Source organism: Anas acuta, chromosome Z (genome assembly GCF_963932015.1).
Source record: "Anas acuta chromosome Z, bAnaAcu1.1, whole genome shotgun sequence".
NCBI classification, from domain to species: domain Eukaryota; kingdom Metazoa; phylum Chordata; class Aves; order Anseriformes; family Anatidae; genus Anas; species Anas acuta.
In genome coordinates, this window is record NC_089017.1 from 45409585 (window position 1) to 45426488 (window position 16904).

At 37.7% G+C, this 16904-nt stretch overlaps 1 protein-coding gene across 3 annotated transcripts in view; it reads right to left on the reverse strand.

The window, feature by feature from the left end:
• Positions 1–16904, reverse strand: part of MEGF10 (multiple EGF like domains 10) — a 100755-nt gene that overhangs the window by 24852 nt on the left and 58999 nt on the right. For all 3 annotated transcript variants that reach the window (XM_068666690.1, XM_068666692.1, XM_068666691.1), the window contains 5 exons: positions 15648–15860; positions 9513–9687; positions 8519–8639; positions 5438–5601; positions 2235–2337 (listed from right to left, as the gene is read on the reverse strand). In XM_068666690.1, coding sequence (XP_068522791.1) covers positions 2235–2337; positions 5438–5601; positions 8519–8639; positions 9513–9687; positions 15648–15860 — 776 coding nt within the window. The remainder of the gene's footprint in view (positions 1–2234; positions 2338–5437; positions 5602–8518; positions 8640–9512; positions 9688–15647; positions 15861–16904) is intronic.

Consider the following 16904-nt stretch of genomic DNA (forward strand, 5'->3'; position numbering starts at 1 on the left):
TTGTTTGTTTGTTTGTTTTGTTTACAATTCACTCAAACCACTTCTATTGTTTTTGCGTTACTGTAGTATTCATTTCCCAGAGGTATAAGTTCCTGACTGCAAGTCACAGTGTAGCTTGTGGGCAAAGAATAAATTCAATCAAATCCTACAACAGTTAGCTGAGTGCTGGCTCTGGAAGCCTCTCTCTTTCACACTGAAAGGAGCAACAAGAGAGAGGTACAAGGAGAAAAGCCTCTTCAAAGGACTTGGCAGAATCTTACAAACAAATTGCACAAATAAGGAATGGGTAAGTACTAATCAACCTGAACTGCAGACACAGAGCACTAAGTAGCTTGAACACAATATTTGTGATCCATCTACAGAGCTAAAAAATAAACATGTGAAACTCAAAGTGGGGAGGGGGAGAGGAAGAGGGAGAAGGAGATCAGTAGTGATTGTTTCTGAGGACATTATAAGCTCAAAGAAATTTTTTTGAGCAGAATAATGTGCTAAACTTGTACATTAGATAACTTGTTGCAGGTTACGTGCTCATCTCCATCTAGTATGTCTGGAAGTGTCAGAGAAAGAACAATACCATATTATATTCACAGAATCTGCATAGGACCACCCCAAAATCAGACCAGATGTCTAAGTGTGTTGTCCAAGCACTCTTTGAACTCCGTCAGCCTCAGTGCCATGACCACATCCCTCGGGAGCCTGTCCCAGTGCCCAAGCACCCTCTGGGTGCAGACCCTTTCCCTAACCCCCAGCCTGACCCTCCCCTGTCCCAGCTCCATGCCGTCCCCTCGGGTCCTGTCGCTGTCCCCAGAGAGCAGAGCTCAGCACCTGCCCCTCTGCTCCCCTCGTGAGGGAGCTGCAGGCCGCCATGAGGCCTCCCCTCAGCCTGCTCTGCTCTGGGCTGGACAAACCAAGGCACCTCAGCTGCTCCTCATACATCTTGCCCTCCAAACCCTTCACTGTCTTTGCAGCCCTCCTTTGGACACTCTCTAATAGTTTTATGTCCTTTTTAGACTGTACTACCTCAAACTGCACACGGCACTTGAGGTAAGGACACAGCAGCCCAGAGCAAAAAGGGACAATCCTTTCCCTCAACTAGCTATCAGTGCTGTGCTTGAGGCACTTCAGAGCACAGCTGGCCTTGCTGGCTATCACAGCACACTGATGACTTATATTCAACTTGCAGTCAAACAAAATCACTTTCTGTGAGGCTGTTTTCCAGCCTCTTGTCCCCGACCTGTATGTATAGTCAGGGTTGCCCCTTCCCAGGTGCAGAATCTGTCAGTCACTCTTGTTAAACTTCTTATTGTCGGTGATTGCCCTGCTCTCTAATTTGCCTAGATCTCTATTATACCTGAAAGCATAAAAAAAAATAATCCTTTCTTAAAGCTGCAGAAACAAAACAGTGTGTTTTTCTTCCTGACTTCTCATCCTTACATGGTATGAGTCTCTCCTTGACATCAGACCCTTGCAACAGTGGGACACAAAGTCCTGAGCACTCAGACAAACTTACAGTTTCAACTAGTCATTAATGATGATGGAACAGCTTTTCTATCACTTAGAGCAGAGATCTACGTGAGAACTAAATCTTCTAAAGTGACTAATTATTTCATGATGTTTCACACTTCTGCATAGTTTCATCATGTTTTCAGAGATCCTGCTTTACACAAACAGGGTGACAACAGTGTGAAACATGAATCTGATAAGTTACTAAATACATATATTTCCTAAAGCCACATAGACAATATTGGAGAAACCTAGTAAAAAAGAAAAAAAAAAAAAGTGCAACTGTTTACATGATAAAATATATATATACAGAGATTTATTTTTTTTTTCAAAAGTTTGAGAAACCCATATGGCAACACAGCTTCTGCATGACTTATGATCTTTATGGCTGCCTGATCAAAGTTCCTCAGTTTCTGGATATGATGCTTCCCTAACAAAACTGCCAGCAGAATCTTGATTATCTACAGTTGTTCCCCAATTTCATGAGAAGTCATATTGTGGAGGTGCCCAAGCTGTAAGATTTTGCCTTCTGTTTCCAGTTTTCTGTGGAACCCACACCCAATGAAGTTTCCATGCCCATGCCTGTGAATCACAGGAAGGGACACAACAGCCACAGAACTGGCCCCTTCTTCTTCCAAGCCCACATATTCCTCCTCTACCCACAAAAAGCCAAGATTGAATACCATCATACTGGAAACTTTCATCATACTTTGCAACAGTCTCTTTTGTACCTGACCATCCTGGTAGACAGCGACAGTAACCCGTGGTAGGATGACAACCATCTGCATGGCTGCAATCACAGCGTTCAGCACAATCCATGCCATATGTGCCGTCCTGTGGACAGGAAAAAAAAATAAAATAAAAAAAATGGAGAGATGACGAGAACTGAGAGTTAGAGGAGAACAAGTTCTGGTCAGTCCTGCCCTAGAAGGAAACCTCAGATCTCTGCTAAGTCTGTAATCAGCTTACTTAGTATAAAACTCTTCTGGCTTTTGGAAAAGTTTAATGTTGTGCATTTTCACTTTTTCATCCATAAGGAGAAGATAAAGAATTAATTAAATTCTCTTGACAAATCACAGACTGAGGGGTCTGGAAACTGTGATTCAGAAAATAGTAGCCTATGTTATCAGTGGTAGTAATGAAAGCTCTATTGTACTATCCTTCTAACTTCCCTTACAGTTGAGTGCCTACTCTGGGACCCAGGGGTCCTAAACAGGCAAGTATTTCAGTTTCCTTTCTGTCTCAGACCCTGATATCTCCTTATTTGCCAAAAAAAGGATGCCATGTAAAGCCATAATTTCTAAAACAGAGAAGCAAAATGTTATATTAAAATACATGTTCAGAGTGAAGTTTATTGCATAAACAATGCAAACTATACTACTTTCTTTCAATTAACAGTCTTTTCTTCTGCACTACAGTATATACTATGTTATAAAGAGAAGTTATCTGCCTATGACACGGAACAAAAAATAAAATTACATTTTGGATGTGGAGCATTTTTGAACCCACAAAGAAAGTTATCAAGAGATTAATGTTATAAGCTGAATATCCTTCTCAGTGTGTTCAGCTGTGCCAAAAGAACATTGCCAATTTTCAGGGCACTATATGTGAATATTTGAATATGCCTTTCTCCTTCTTCAGTAGAAGGTTGCACACACTTCTAGGCAATAATTCCATACAAAATTACTCTAAGAACAAAATCTCTGCAAAAACCAATGAAGAATGATCCAAGGAAAACACAATGTAATTTCACATAATACTTCTCAGGCAATCCACACCAAGGGAGAAAAAAAAAAAAAAAAAAAAGGAGAAAAAAAGGAAAAAAGAAACATGCCACGTTTAACCAATCATTTACTTTCAAGACTAAAAATTGGTCACAGTCACATTAAAAACTGGAATTAAACCTGTATCAAAATTCATCTGCCGTTCTTTGATGTTTGTGTCTACATTTCTGTAAAGTTACACAGGATTTAGCTATTCAAACCCCAGTCTTTCAAGTCTCAAGTAGACAAAAAATCAAATATTTATTGAGGATAAGTAGTGTTTTGCCCATCTCAATAATCAATTTTTATAGAGAGGAAAATAAAAGATGAAGAAAGGCAATTCCTACACATTTAATCAGATTTGGAGAGAAAGAAAGAAAACTCTCAAATATATTTTTGAAAAGAGGTAATTCTAGTCTACTATGTATGTTTTCCAAACTTCAGTCAAATGTTGATTAACAATCTGAGCAATGATATTGATTTTCTAAACTTAATGAAACAAATTGAAATACATCAATTTAAATAAACCATCTGCATATGTTGCTCAGACAAGAAAAACATTCAGATGACATTGGACCCATGAGAACTATATTTCTCTTTATTCTCCCACTCTGGAATTTTGAGGTAGAATATGCACTACAGTGTGTAACTGTTTATGGACATTATTTGATGCAGAGATAAATAAATCAGGGAAAAAGAGACAGACCAAGACACTGAGTGTGGAAATGCTGAGTTATTTGAGACAGAAATTCTTTTGAGCATTATTTTGCTATATTTGGAACAGTGGAACAAATGGCATAAAATACTTTTTGTTTTAATAAGTTACTTTTGGAAGTTATTGATCTTGGGTAATCTTCAAAATTGGACACTAAGCAATAAACAAAACAGCTTTAGAAACAAAAAAAAAATAGTCTTCTGATGGAGATGCATTTGTTGGAAATACTGCATAAACACACACTGTAGACATTCTAATCAGCTTTCCAGAATATTTCAGAATTTGTTTGCCACTTAACTTACTATATCAGAATCAGCATATGCTATACCACAACAGTTCAATAGATCAAATTTTTATTCAAAACAAAGGTGTGCCTTCCAGTCATATGCTGTAGTTCGGGTACTTTTATCATATTACTGCTAAGCAGAGCTAATCCAAAATGACAGAAGCTTGAATATGACATAGGTGGAGAATTTATATGGTTCATGTATATTCAAAGGACAGGAAAAGAAGAGCAGAGGTAAAATAAAAAATTTCCCAGATTTTTTGTTTAAAATCTCCCAGAAAATTGAACCTTGCCATTGGAAAAGATAGAATCTGGAAAGCCACATTTATCTGCAGAAAATTTCCTTTTTCCTTTTTTTTTTTTTTGTTTGTTTGTTTATTCTATGAAATGTACTTACAACAAATGATTAGTAAAACAATATGCTTTTGCATTTTCCAATTTTTTGTATTTGCAAATTAAATATTTTTATGGCTTCTCTCGGCTACAGATTGCAATGTGGAACAAAACTGATTAGAAACTTGTCTTCATCTATACACAGTGATTTCTAATTGTGCCGTTCTCGAAGTCTGGGAGATGACGGAAGTTTGAGTCCTGATACAAAGGTGAAGATCTGTCATGGAATTGGGTGAAAAGGGTGCTTGCTCATGTCTGGTTGAGAAGGTAGGAAAGTTTATCACAGATATAAGGCAATTTAATTAAAATTATGTTGTTAGATGTGGAATATATTTTTGCTACGTTTTTCTCTCATCATCCTTCTTAGAAATAGTTTAACAGAAGTGGTTTGGATGGCATGCGATGCTGAAAAAGAATAAAAAATTTGGTACTGAGTGTTTCCACACATTCTGTGTGAGCTTGTGAAAAGTCTCAGGTTAAACATTCCAGTATGAAAGTAGAGGAAATGTTCATCTCTGCATCTTCATTGTACGTATTCATTTTTTGCGTGGCTATCTATTCTGTTTGCTTTAGTGTGCTGCACAGTAGGATTCTTCCAGAAGATTTTTTTGGTGTGTGTTTCTAATCTTGAACCCAGTAAAATATGGGCTAACAGGTACAGAGATCCTTAGGATTTATACACATTAAGACAGGAGAATCACAGGAGTGTCCCCTTGCCCAGTATTCCACAGTGCAATACTGAGCACTTGGTATATTTAATAATATTTATTAAACTACCTGGCAAGGAAGTTCACACTTTTCTCCTCTCCAGCCTGGGGCACAGGTACAGGTTCCATCCAGAGCATTGCAAGCCCCTCCATTAAGACACTGGCAAGTCAAGTTACAGCCAAGTCCCCAGGTACCACTGGGACAATTGATTGAGCAGTCTACACCATGCCAACCTGCCAAGAATAAGAATTAAAGTGACAAATGAATCAGGTTTCCCTCCATTCCTCACTAAGGACATGTTTCCCTCCGTGTCCCACTTGGAATCTCTGAGATGCACAGCACCAGTAACATTAACTACAGGACGGTATTAGCTGTTTCAGCTGATTTGTCCGGATTTGAGTAAAGGAGTTGAAGGGCACCTTGTAACATCTGTGCACAGCACATACTTTGCAGATGGGTGCCAACATATGAGAGCTATTGATGGGAGATCTGAAAGGAAAACACAGACACCTTGAAATTTTGCTGAGAAGCACCAAACTATGTTGAAAGTTTCAAAGGACGGCCTGAAAAAAAACAGGATTTTTTTCCTTACACTTAAGCTGCTGCTTTCATAATTCTTCCACCATCATTCAATAGACAGTTCTGCAGCACAGTTTTAACAGAAATCTTAGACTCTTCCCAACCTCCTGCCTCACTTCCCTGCTACCAACTCCCACCCCAAAAACAAACAAACAAACAAACAAACAAAAAACACACCATAGAGAAAGCATAACAGCAAAGTAAAGTGTAGGTTGGATTTCTTCAAGGATACATAGAAGACATTTTAAATGATTTCTATACTTCTCTCCAAATACAAAATAGATTGCAATGGAAAGTGTTTCTAAAATGCAGCATTCACCGCTGATTATGCCTGATAGCAATGCTTCACAGACTGTGCTCTGGATAGAAAGAAATGTAAATAGGTTTTCAAAAATGTCATCATCTATTGGATATGACAGAAACCGAGTGAGCCAGTCATATGTTATCATCAGCAATGACACAGGCCAAGTTGCTAATTTTGTACCTTGTTTACAGTAAGTGAAGGGAAAAATAATTCTGTGCTGAGCCTAATCAATAGACTATGCAAAACACATGTATTGAAATAAAGCTGCCTCATGGCCTAGATTAACTTCAGAGTTTAGGGGTCATTTCAGGAAAATGTTATACTGTAGTAGATAGAAAATTGAGATATTTTCTCTAAGTGTCTTTCAAGCTTTTTAAAGTTTCCTTCCACACTTCCTAAAAGAGCTTCCCATATCATAAGCACTATTAAAAATGGCAATACCATGAGATATAACATCAGGTTTGGAATCTTCTAAGGCAGAGAGGTTATATTTTCCAGCCACGTGCTGACCCATCCACATTAACCTGTTTTTCTCAGAGCTAGAGCTGCCTCATTCCTAACATAATGTCTGAACAGCAATGTGACTATTAGTTCAAAAAGCAGAGGCAGGATTTTCTTAAAGACGGAGTGAAGCAGGGAAGATATTCAGTTATATGCAACATTGAAAACTGGAAGGTATTCTGACTTCACTGAAATCAATGGGATTTTCATCACCGGTTCAGTGGTGTCATACCAACCTCCAGAATGCTGGGCACCTGAGATATTCCATATGTGGGAAATACCTCTAATTATTAGAGACAACACGGAAAGATACATTATGTTATTGTTTTTGACTTGATCCAACATCTTTTACATGACGAGTGTTGGGTTTCAGTTTAATAAATCCATTTCACCCTTTGCTGTGCTTTTCCAGTGCGGTATGACTAAAATGCACAAGAAGATAGGATGATATATGGCTCAAGTAGTTTCTCTCCTCACAATGCAGCTACTCTGCAGACATGCAACAGAGTCAAATCTGCTCCACCGTCTCTGGACAGAAAACAGAAGAACAGAAGCTGGAAAGTCTGCACATTCACTGCAGGGCTGATTTAATTGTAACAATCCCCAGTAAAATTTGGGGTTGGAACTAGTTGATCTTTAAGGTCACTTCCAACCTGAGCCATTCCATGAAAATTAGCAGCCATTTGTCTACGTTTACTCTAACATTTCTTCTCCACTCTCAACTTTCTGGCATGGGATTTGCTTGGGAGCATTCAACAGCCTGCCCCCTCTCTTCTCAGCAGTTCAGCATCACAGCTAAGAGATGCTTGCCTATAAATCCTTCCTCACAGCAGAAACAAAACAAAACAAAACAAAAAAACAACAGGCTATCAGTGTGTATTTCAAGAGGGGATCTCTAATCGGAGTTTAGAATAGTATTTTTGGCAAACAGGAACTCGATGTAGATCTCTGGATCTTAGTATGTGAAAAGATCTCTGCAAAATGCACCTGAGGTTGTCAGGTATCCTTGTTCCTGCCAAAAGCATATGCTGCTGGGAGATGCAGAGGCAGGCAGGCACACATGATTTCTGTAGGAGGTACACTGATCATCAAAGTTACTGTTGGGAGGAGATATGTTCAGCAGAGGGGCTGAAAGGCCTGAGCCCACCCACAGTAATGCTGGTAGATGCAGAAAGTTTTGGAAGCAGGGAGCAGAAGCTAGCACTGTTGATGGTGTCCTGAAGCTAAAGCATGTAAGTGTATTAGACAAAGATTTGTCAGAGAACTGCTGAGAAAAAACAGTATTCAAGAAGAAAAACTTGCCGGAAGGTATCCATGTCAGTGCTAAAATGGCAGGAAAGAAGACTGTGCCTCCATGGTACTGAGATGGGTGAGGATAGCAGATAGAGATGGTATTCATCCAGATGGAGCAGAAATGGGGCTAAGTGTTTTGGTTAGGTAGGCTGACAACACAGAAATTGCATACCAGTACTCATTCTAGCAGCTCATAGCCCTGCCATGAGAGACAAGACACAGCCCATCTCTGAGTAAGTAAGTACTAGTAATTCACCCAGCCACATATCTTTCAGAATGAACACAAAGTACATATTCTTCTCCCTGAGCAAATGTCCTCCCATTTTTCACTTCCCAGTGCAGCAGAAGCATAAAGTATTGAATATATGGCCTTCTAGGCTGTCTTCTACTAATCAAATGTCCTGCTTCCTCTCTACTTCAGACACTCAACTTGATTTTATGATTACAGAAAGTTAATCTGAAGACATACTTACCTGCTTTGCAGGTACAAGAACCATCTACTGGTGAACAGATGGCTTCGTTTTTACAGTTGCACACAGAAGAACAGTTCACTCCATATGTCCCCGGTAGACAAGGAGTACCACAGTCGGCACCCTGAATTATACAATAAACAGAGTCTAAAAACTCTTCCAGGAAGATCAGGCAATACAATTGTATCTTTAACAAGTGACCTAAACATGGGATTGACTGGCTGTGATCACTGACTCAGGTGCTACAACAGTCAGAAAACATGCAACTCATGACCGTTCCAGGCTGTCACAAAGTCATTTTAAATTTAGTAAAAGGGAGTCCTTCAAGCTGGGCTCTTCATGGCTTCTAGGTCTACATAAAGCCACTCGTTTTCTATTAGTTGCTGTGAGAGCTCATCACACATGGTGAACAGCACATGGTGAGACCAATGCACAGTATTTTCAGTAATAAGGATGCCTTTTGCAAAACCAAAACACACTAAGGTATTAGTTTAATGGAAAATAATATGGCTTGTAAAATATTTTTAAGAATTATTTTGGTTGAACTATTATTCCTAGAAGAACAGTCATACTGTAAAATGTTTTCTGTGTTAGACTAGAAGCATCCAATGCACAAACAGCAAATGTGTAAAAGCTACAGAATCCTAAACTGTAAAAACAAACGTATTTATCTAGAGTTTCTCTGAATGGATCATGAGTTGGTGCGGTAGGATGACTGAAAATTATAGTTCCTTTTTTTACACCTCAGGAGCACCTCCTCATTAGTAGCGATGTCTTATAAAGCAATGAACTTTTCTTTGTTAAAATGGTTTCATTTCAGAACTGAGAGCTAATCATAAGGCCTTTCCAGGGTCTTATCCTGTAACACAGCCAGTGGTACCTAAATACTCTTCTCTCTCCTTTCCTGTTGTAGAGACACTCTGGCATCTTGAACAATTTCACACTTAACTAAAGGCAGAGGAGTTGAAAATGGACTGTGAAAGTGAAATGTATTTACCTTAAATCCAGGGGCACAGGTGCATTTTCCAGTCACACTGTCACAGTCAGCACCATTTTGGCAGCTGCAAATCTGCTGACAAGACTCACCATAGAACCCCGGGGAACATGTCTCATTGCAGTAGAGTCCAGACCAGCCAGGCTTGCAGGAGCATTCCCCAGACATAGGGTGACAGCTGCCAGGAGGGGATGAAAGGATAAATAATTCAGAGCTAAACATGACACCAATATTTTTTTCCAGAGAACAAAATGCTGTTATAGATAGGTTGCATAAAGGATCTTGCATTCTATGCATAGAGATGGTTTTCCTCTGCAAACCATAGAACAGAGAGGATATATAAATGCATGCTAACTAAGATAAGAAGAAGCAGCATTGTACAATAGGCAGACATTTGGGTAGAACATAGAAAGAAGAAAAGATAGATTATTTTTCCGTGGCTTGCTGAAAACAAACATGTCTTAAAAAATAGGTTTTACTATAAAATGCGTAACAATAGTTACACATATTAACGTGATGAAAGCATTAAATTACACAAAATGTATCACTAGGTTTCCATTGTAGGTAAAATGGGATCCTTTTCATAACTCCACCCATATTCATCCATGTTTTGTCTGAGAAATATGATGCTTTACAAAAATAATATCACAGTATCTAATGCTAAAATAATAACACAACATCTGATCTAAGCAAGCACGCTCTTTTTTCTTAAACCTTTGGTTGAAAAGAGGACAGCTAGCAACTTCAGATATACCGTCAGACCTGTGACCTTCTGGAGAGTATCTCCCCTGTGTTGGCCATACCTGGTAGGAGACCAGCTGTCCCTACCTGGAACAGCAGTTCCATTGAAGGGCCAGTCAGACAGCTGTTGCCTCATGACAAATGGACATCATCAGCTGTGGTAAGATGTATGTGCTGGAAAAGTGGACACAATGGGGTGCTCTGTGGCACTCTGGCAGACAAAGCACTTGCTTAATTCTCACCAAAGGAAAGTCTTAATATCCAAATCCAATATATTTACAATGGGAAGACTGTTTAAAGATATTTGTCTCCACTGATTGAAGTAAAGTTCCTTTAAGTGTGCTGGAAAAAATGTGCCTTCGTCCAGACACATTAAATGATCCATGACAAGAGCCTGATTCTGCAAGACTTGCTGACATGTTGTGTGGGGGTGTGTATTTTTCTAACCATCTGAAAGCTTGAAAAAACACCTACAACACTTTTAGGTGATATAACAAAAGTAATAATAATGTTATTTGAAAAAGTTGCATCACAACAAGGAAAAGCAGTATCAATTGCAACTGCTCTTGGTCTCAAGGTACATTATTTCAAGCCAGGAATTTTCTGTTGACAAACGCAGCCACCTGATAATGTAGTGATGATCACAGAAAGCACGAATCATAAAAGGTATGGGATGATATTATGCCTACATAATTAACATGGCTGCATATTAATGCCTACACTATAAAACTCCGATAATTTGGGGATTGTAAAGACATTAAAATCTATTTTTTAAAGTATTAAGCTGGTTTACATGAAGTGAGAGGAAAAGTCTTTTCAACTAAATGATACATGCAGTATTGGTTTAAAACCCATGGCATTCACAGTCAACAGTACTGGTTATTTATTCAGTTATAAGTATACTTACTATGGAATAAACTGAAACAGAACTATTATCATAGAAAATAAATGTGAGATTATGAAAACACACGATACAGCAGTAGAATCAGACTTGTACCCTAGTCATAACTCCTTCTTGTAGGCACCTAAGTGACATTTTGGATCCAATTCCCCTGTTTCTTACCAGCAGAGGAATACGGAAAGACTGTGCAATCCTGAACAAATAGTCATTAGAATATGAATTAGGATCTATTTAAATTGTAAAATTAGCGGTACTGTCATTTTAAGACATAAACTCCAGCATTATTTGTTGTTGGCTTTTTTCCCTTCAGTAGAAGAGGAGACTACATGCATGAGCAAGCATTGGGTATGAAGCAGACAGAGGCATTGATATTCTGTGCCCCCCAGTGAGTGTTACTAAGGCATACTTGCACATATATTGATTGACACCAAAATTAGTATTCCATAATTTGTAATTAGATGTAGGAAGCTGCAGCACTTCTGAAGCTTTTTGATGGCTTCTCATGCAGTTAGCTTAATTGGCAATAAGATTTATATGTTAAGATAGGGAAATAAAGATACATTGAGAGATGCTGACAGTACATTTGCTTTTATTCCTGGTCTTTTGTTCACACTTTCTGGAAATACAACCTTATTTTGTACACAGACAAAAAATATTTGTGGATAATTGATAATATGCATTAGGAAGACTTAGATGAAGTTGATCATTTTCTAATGATTTATATAGATTCTAAACTGCTACAACAACCTGATACACTTAAATTCTGTATCAATTTGTGCAGTACAAAATTTCCATGAAAAGTTCTACATGTTTAGATGTAGAGCTTAGGGATATGGTTTAGTGGAGACTGTTAGTATTAGGTCAGAGGTTGGACTCGATGATCTTGAGGTCTCTTCCAACCTAGAAATTCTGTGATTCTGTGTGATTCTATGTACATACAAGCCCATCAGAAAAATGCAAAATCACAAGATGCTTGAATCCTGATTTTAAAAACACCCTCTGACTATCTGGGTTAAGCATGTATCACATCATAAAATTTCCCTCAACTGTGTGTTTCTCAGAAAAGGCATAAGACAACAGAAATGCCATTAGGGCTCATGTCAAGAATAAACCCTAATTCCAGCCTGAACTGTAGGAAATTACTGGTAATCCAGAATGACCCCAGATGATACTACCTACAGTAGTGTCTAACGAGTACTAGAAGATTACCAGAAAGAGCTTAAAAGAAGAGATCAAATTTAGTTTGGAGATCAAGCTGAAAGGAGTACTCATTCAGTAACACAGGTGTAATGTAAATCTTTGTAAAGCTTCTAGACAAATATGCAACTACAGTCTGATCTCTTTAAATTTTTCAAGCAATCATTGGGTGTTACTTAAGCAAAGCCATGATGAAACCCAGCCTAGCCGTGTTTTAGCCTAGAACGCTTCTGTAAAAAATGAAGTAGTCATGTTGACAAAAGCAGATCAGGAAGTCTTTTGTGCTCATTCCAGCAAACTAGATTATCATAAAGACAACTTTTAATAAGCCCCAAATGCAGTGGGTGTGGGTGGCAGGCACACATTGGTCTGCTCATACCATCTCACAGCACTGCTCCTGTCAACGAAGAGCATTTTATGTGGTCATAGTCTCAACCAGCTAACTCTTAATCTAGTTTTATTGTTGACTATATAGTGAAAAGGTGAAAAATCAACAGTGTCACCTAGTCGCAGAGTTCAGAGGGAGGTCTGTGTCTGATTTGAGCTCTAGCTCAAATCCTTTCATCCATATGACAAGATGCAACAGAGAAGAACCATGTGTAAAAAAATAACTTGACACAAGAGGGTTGTTATCCACTGCTGTCCTCTGGGCAACTCAAAAAGAACAAAATCTCTCAAGTACGTCTATATCTAACCCTTTATGGAATGCTTCACTGCTGATATACCCAAGAACAACGATGGGCATGCCTCTCATTCCCAGGAAGTGCTATAAACTAACAGCAGCAGTGAAATCCATGTAGCTTGTCCTACCCAAAACGTAAATTGACTCAGGTTTAAAAAAAAAAAAAAAGTCTGATTGGCAAAGCTGTTCTGATTAATTTTCCTCAGTCAATGTACAGAAATAGAAATACATATTTTTTAATTATATCTTGTATCTGTCCCTTTAAGCATTTGAAGAAAATGGCTAGTTACATTCTTGTATGGTTCGACTTACCTACACGTATTTTACAGTATTTTTTTTTTTTCTGCTAAGCATTTTTTTAATTAACTTTTAGTTCATTATCTGAGCATTTTCTTATACAAAAACATTAGCAATAACCTGGGGCTCAAGGCTGGCCAACAGCTCCTCTTTGAGAACATCTAAACCAGTGGTCATACCCAGATGAAAGGTCCCATCAGAATACTAGATATACAGACACACAACGTTTATTCAAAGAAGGAAATATACCCCCTTTTAAGTAACTTGGAATTACTCATTGTTACACTGCTAAATGGTTAATGCCATGAAGATCCTTTGGCTACTACCAGCCTAAATATTACTTGTGGTAAGCAAGTAAGGGATGAGGCTATTCCCTGATGTATTTAGCAAGTTGTCTCCTGGATGACTGATATTTAGTCACAGATGAACCCCTAAAAGATTCTCAAAAGCATAAGGGAACATGTCCGCAAGGGAGCTTTCTCTCCCATTCTGTTCCTAAGATACTCTTTGATTTTTCTTATTCGGTGGTCTTAATCATTTCCTGACCTTAGGGGATGAAATGTATAAGAAAAATACACTTGTAAAGTCAGGAAAATTTTTGTTTTCCTCACTTTTATTATGCCTTTGCAAATGTGCTTCCAAATCTAAAGTGCTGTTTTGATTTGTCATATGGAGGTAAAAATGTTCAAAAAAAGACCAACCAACCATATGCTACTGTTTACATGTGAACACTTGTGATCCGATTTGACCACAAGCTGTCTTGCAACAGTATAAATGAAGAAACAGCTGTGTTGAACATGAATCAGAAGTAATCCCCGTAATATCAGAAATACTATACACGTCATGCATTCCTGTCAAACAAAGCTTCTACAACAGTCTAGAGACAAATTTTCAGGAACGCAGCTAACCATAATTCATAACACAATAGTATTCAGTCTGCTAGCATAATTTGAGAGCTGGACAGGTCAGCATTATAGTTCCATTTATTCTTGAATGCATTGCCGAGAGAATAAATGGCTTGATTTTATGTTGAAAACTCAGTATTTTTTTTCAAAAGGCTTTTCAAGTAAATGGGATAAACAGAAGTACAAGCACACAACTGTGAAAGAGTATGAATGGAAAGTAAATTCAGTTTGCTGTCACATGGTTTGCCAGCAAAAGATATGTTGAACAACTCAGGCAATCCACAAAGTAATTTTTCACATAGGCCTAGCAGGTATTTCCACATAAGCGCTTGAGTGTTTTAACATTACTTTTACATTCTGACTAAAGGTTTTTGTTTCATCTGTGAGGAAAACTGCATCTTGTATACAAAGTACAGCACCATTCTATGCAATAGTCGATTTCTGCAAATTTCTTCCACAACAGCTTTCAACAGCTGAACCTTACAGTATGCTCACAGAAGTTATGTAAGGTACTGTGATTATTAATAAAGTCATGTATATAAACTCATGCACAACGACCAAAGTATTTCATCAAAACAATTGTGTTTTGTTATAAGAAAATAATTGTTCTATAAATACGTTGGCTTGCTTCAACTGACATTCCTCCTTCACAGCTGAAAGACTGTCTCTGAATAGCTAGTCTATAGATTTTCATCATAATATGTCCAAACAGTGTGGAATCCAGGAAGACATACAAAACTCAAAAATAGGACTCATTATCCCTGAATGAGGAGAGATGATAGAAGGTAAGCCAACTGGAAAACTATTTTCATTTGATTTCTAGGGATCAGATTTTAAGCTGTTCCTTGAAAAAATATTTAAGTGAAACAAACAAAAAAGTATTTCTGAAATCTAGAGTTACAATTGCTAGGACTTCAGATATTTTTATTAAAAGAACCTACTCCAATTCTTCTATACATATAGAGGAGGAGTAAAAAGAAAAATGGATTCTCTTCTTATGCCATATCTCTTAATGTGATATCTCCATTGATTTCAATTCAGTTACTTCTCATTTACAATATGTGAGAATACTGGCTCCATATAGTGAACAATATAAAGATTTATTCATGTGGTAAATATAGACAAAGGTCATACTTTGTCTTATTTCATGGATCATTAATTGAATATGGAGGTTAATATTAAGATCAAATATAGTTGCAAACACCAACATTCAGAAGGTCTGGGTTGGTGTTTTCTTTCTTGATATGGTTAGAGAATACTAAGCATTCTCAGAATTCTTCAGCTGTTTTTGTTTGCATGAAAGTATATCAGGAAACATTTCTACCTCAGAATATATATATATTTTTTCCAGACTATATCCTGATTTCTATGTCCTATCCAGAAAAAGAGAACACACTAAATGGTGTAAAGCCTACCTCCAGGTATTAGGCAAGTGGCAGGGACACTTTTTGTCACATTTGAGACCATAAACTCCGTCAGGGCAAAGCCGTGTTTCACAGCGCTCTCCAGTATATCCTGGTTCACAGAGACAAGCACCACTAATATGGTAGCATTTTCCACCATTCATACACTGGCAGGTCTCAGCACACCGTACTCCGTAAGTCCCCACCGGACACTCATCTTGGCATCTGTGAGAAAAACAAACAAACAAATATTAGGTTTACTTCCCATAAACTATAGTTTCGGGGGATTTAAGGGAGGTAGGATTTATGAGGAATTTCTAATACAGGTCTAAAACTCCTCATAAGTAGAGCAGGAATTAATATAACTTTATATTTTAAAGTGTCTGTCTCTCTGGCTTCCTTTGCTGCTTAGTAAGTAAGACATTAAAACATTGCTTCGGCAGATTTCTCTGGAAAAGTTCTCCCTTCTCTCCAGTAAAGGAGAAAACATGCATACAGAGACCACTGCATTTCTCATTCAAGAAACAGAACAAAAATGAATCTACTTAAATTAGACCTTAGGAATGAAATGGAATAAATTGTCAAGTATTTTGTTTCAAAAGTTGTCTACCTGTAACTTTTTTTCTTTTTTTTTTTTCCTTTCTTTTTAAGTGTTCTGGATTCTCCACTTAGTAATACTGTGAACAGCCAGCAGACATCTGTGCCCCTGCAGTCAGGCTTGGAGGTTCCCTGACAACTGCTATCAGCTGACTGAAGAGAGTATTTTCTAATAATGTTTGCAAACGTAAAGTTTCCAGAATACCCTTATTTTCAGAATTTTACACTAAACTTTTTTTTTGAAGTTGTATTTGTCCTTCGAAAATTTATAGAACAACATAGGAAAATCTTCAACATCCCCAAATTCTTTCTTTCATCTGACTTTACTTATGTTCATACGTTAGAAAAAAACCTGGGTTTAACCCATATGGAAGAGTAGTAATATTTTTTGTTGCTTGTTAAGCAGAATGTTTCCTAATAAAGACAGTTCTTCACTAAACCTTTCCCTTTTCACAGAGCTTTCAGAAGACAGATGTTTAATATGTAAAACATTAAAGGAATACAACTTAGCTTAAAGAAATTTAACTTTATCAGACTGTATGTTTAGATGTCCAGCCTGACTACTAAAAGATGATTTCCAATACCCCACTTTTATAACTTTCAAATCAATTACTAATGAGCTTCAAAAGTTCATTTGGTTTCAAAAGTTCATAAAGTTCATTTGGTGATTTT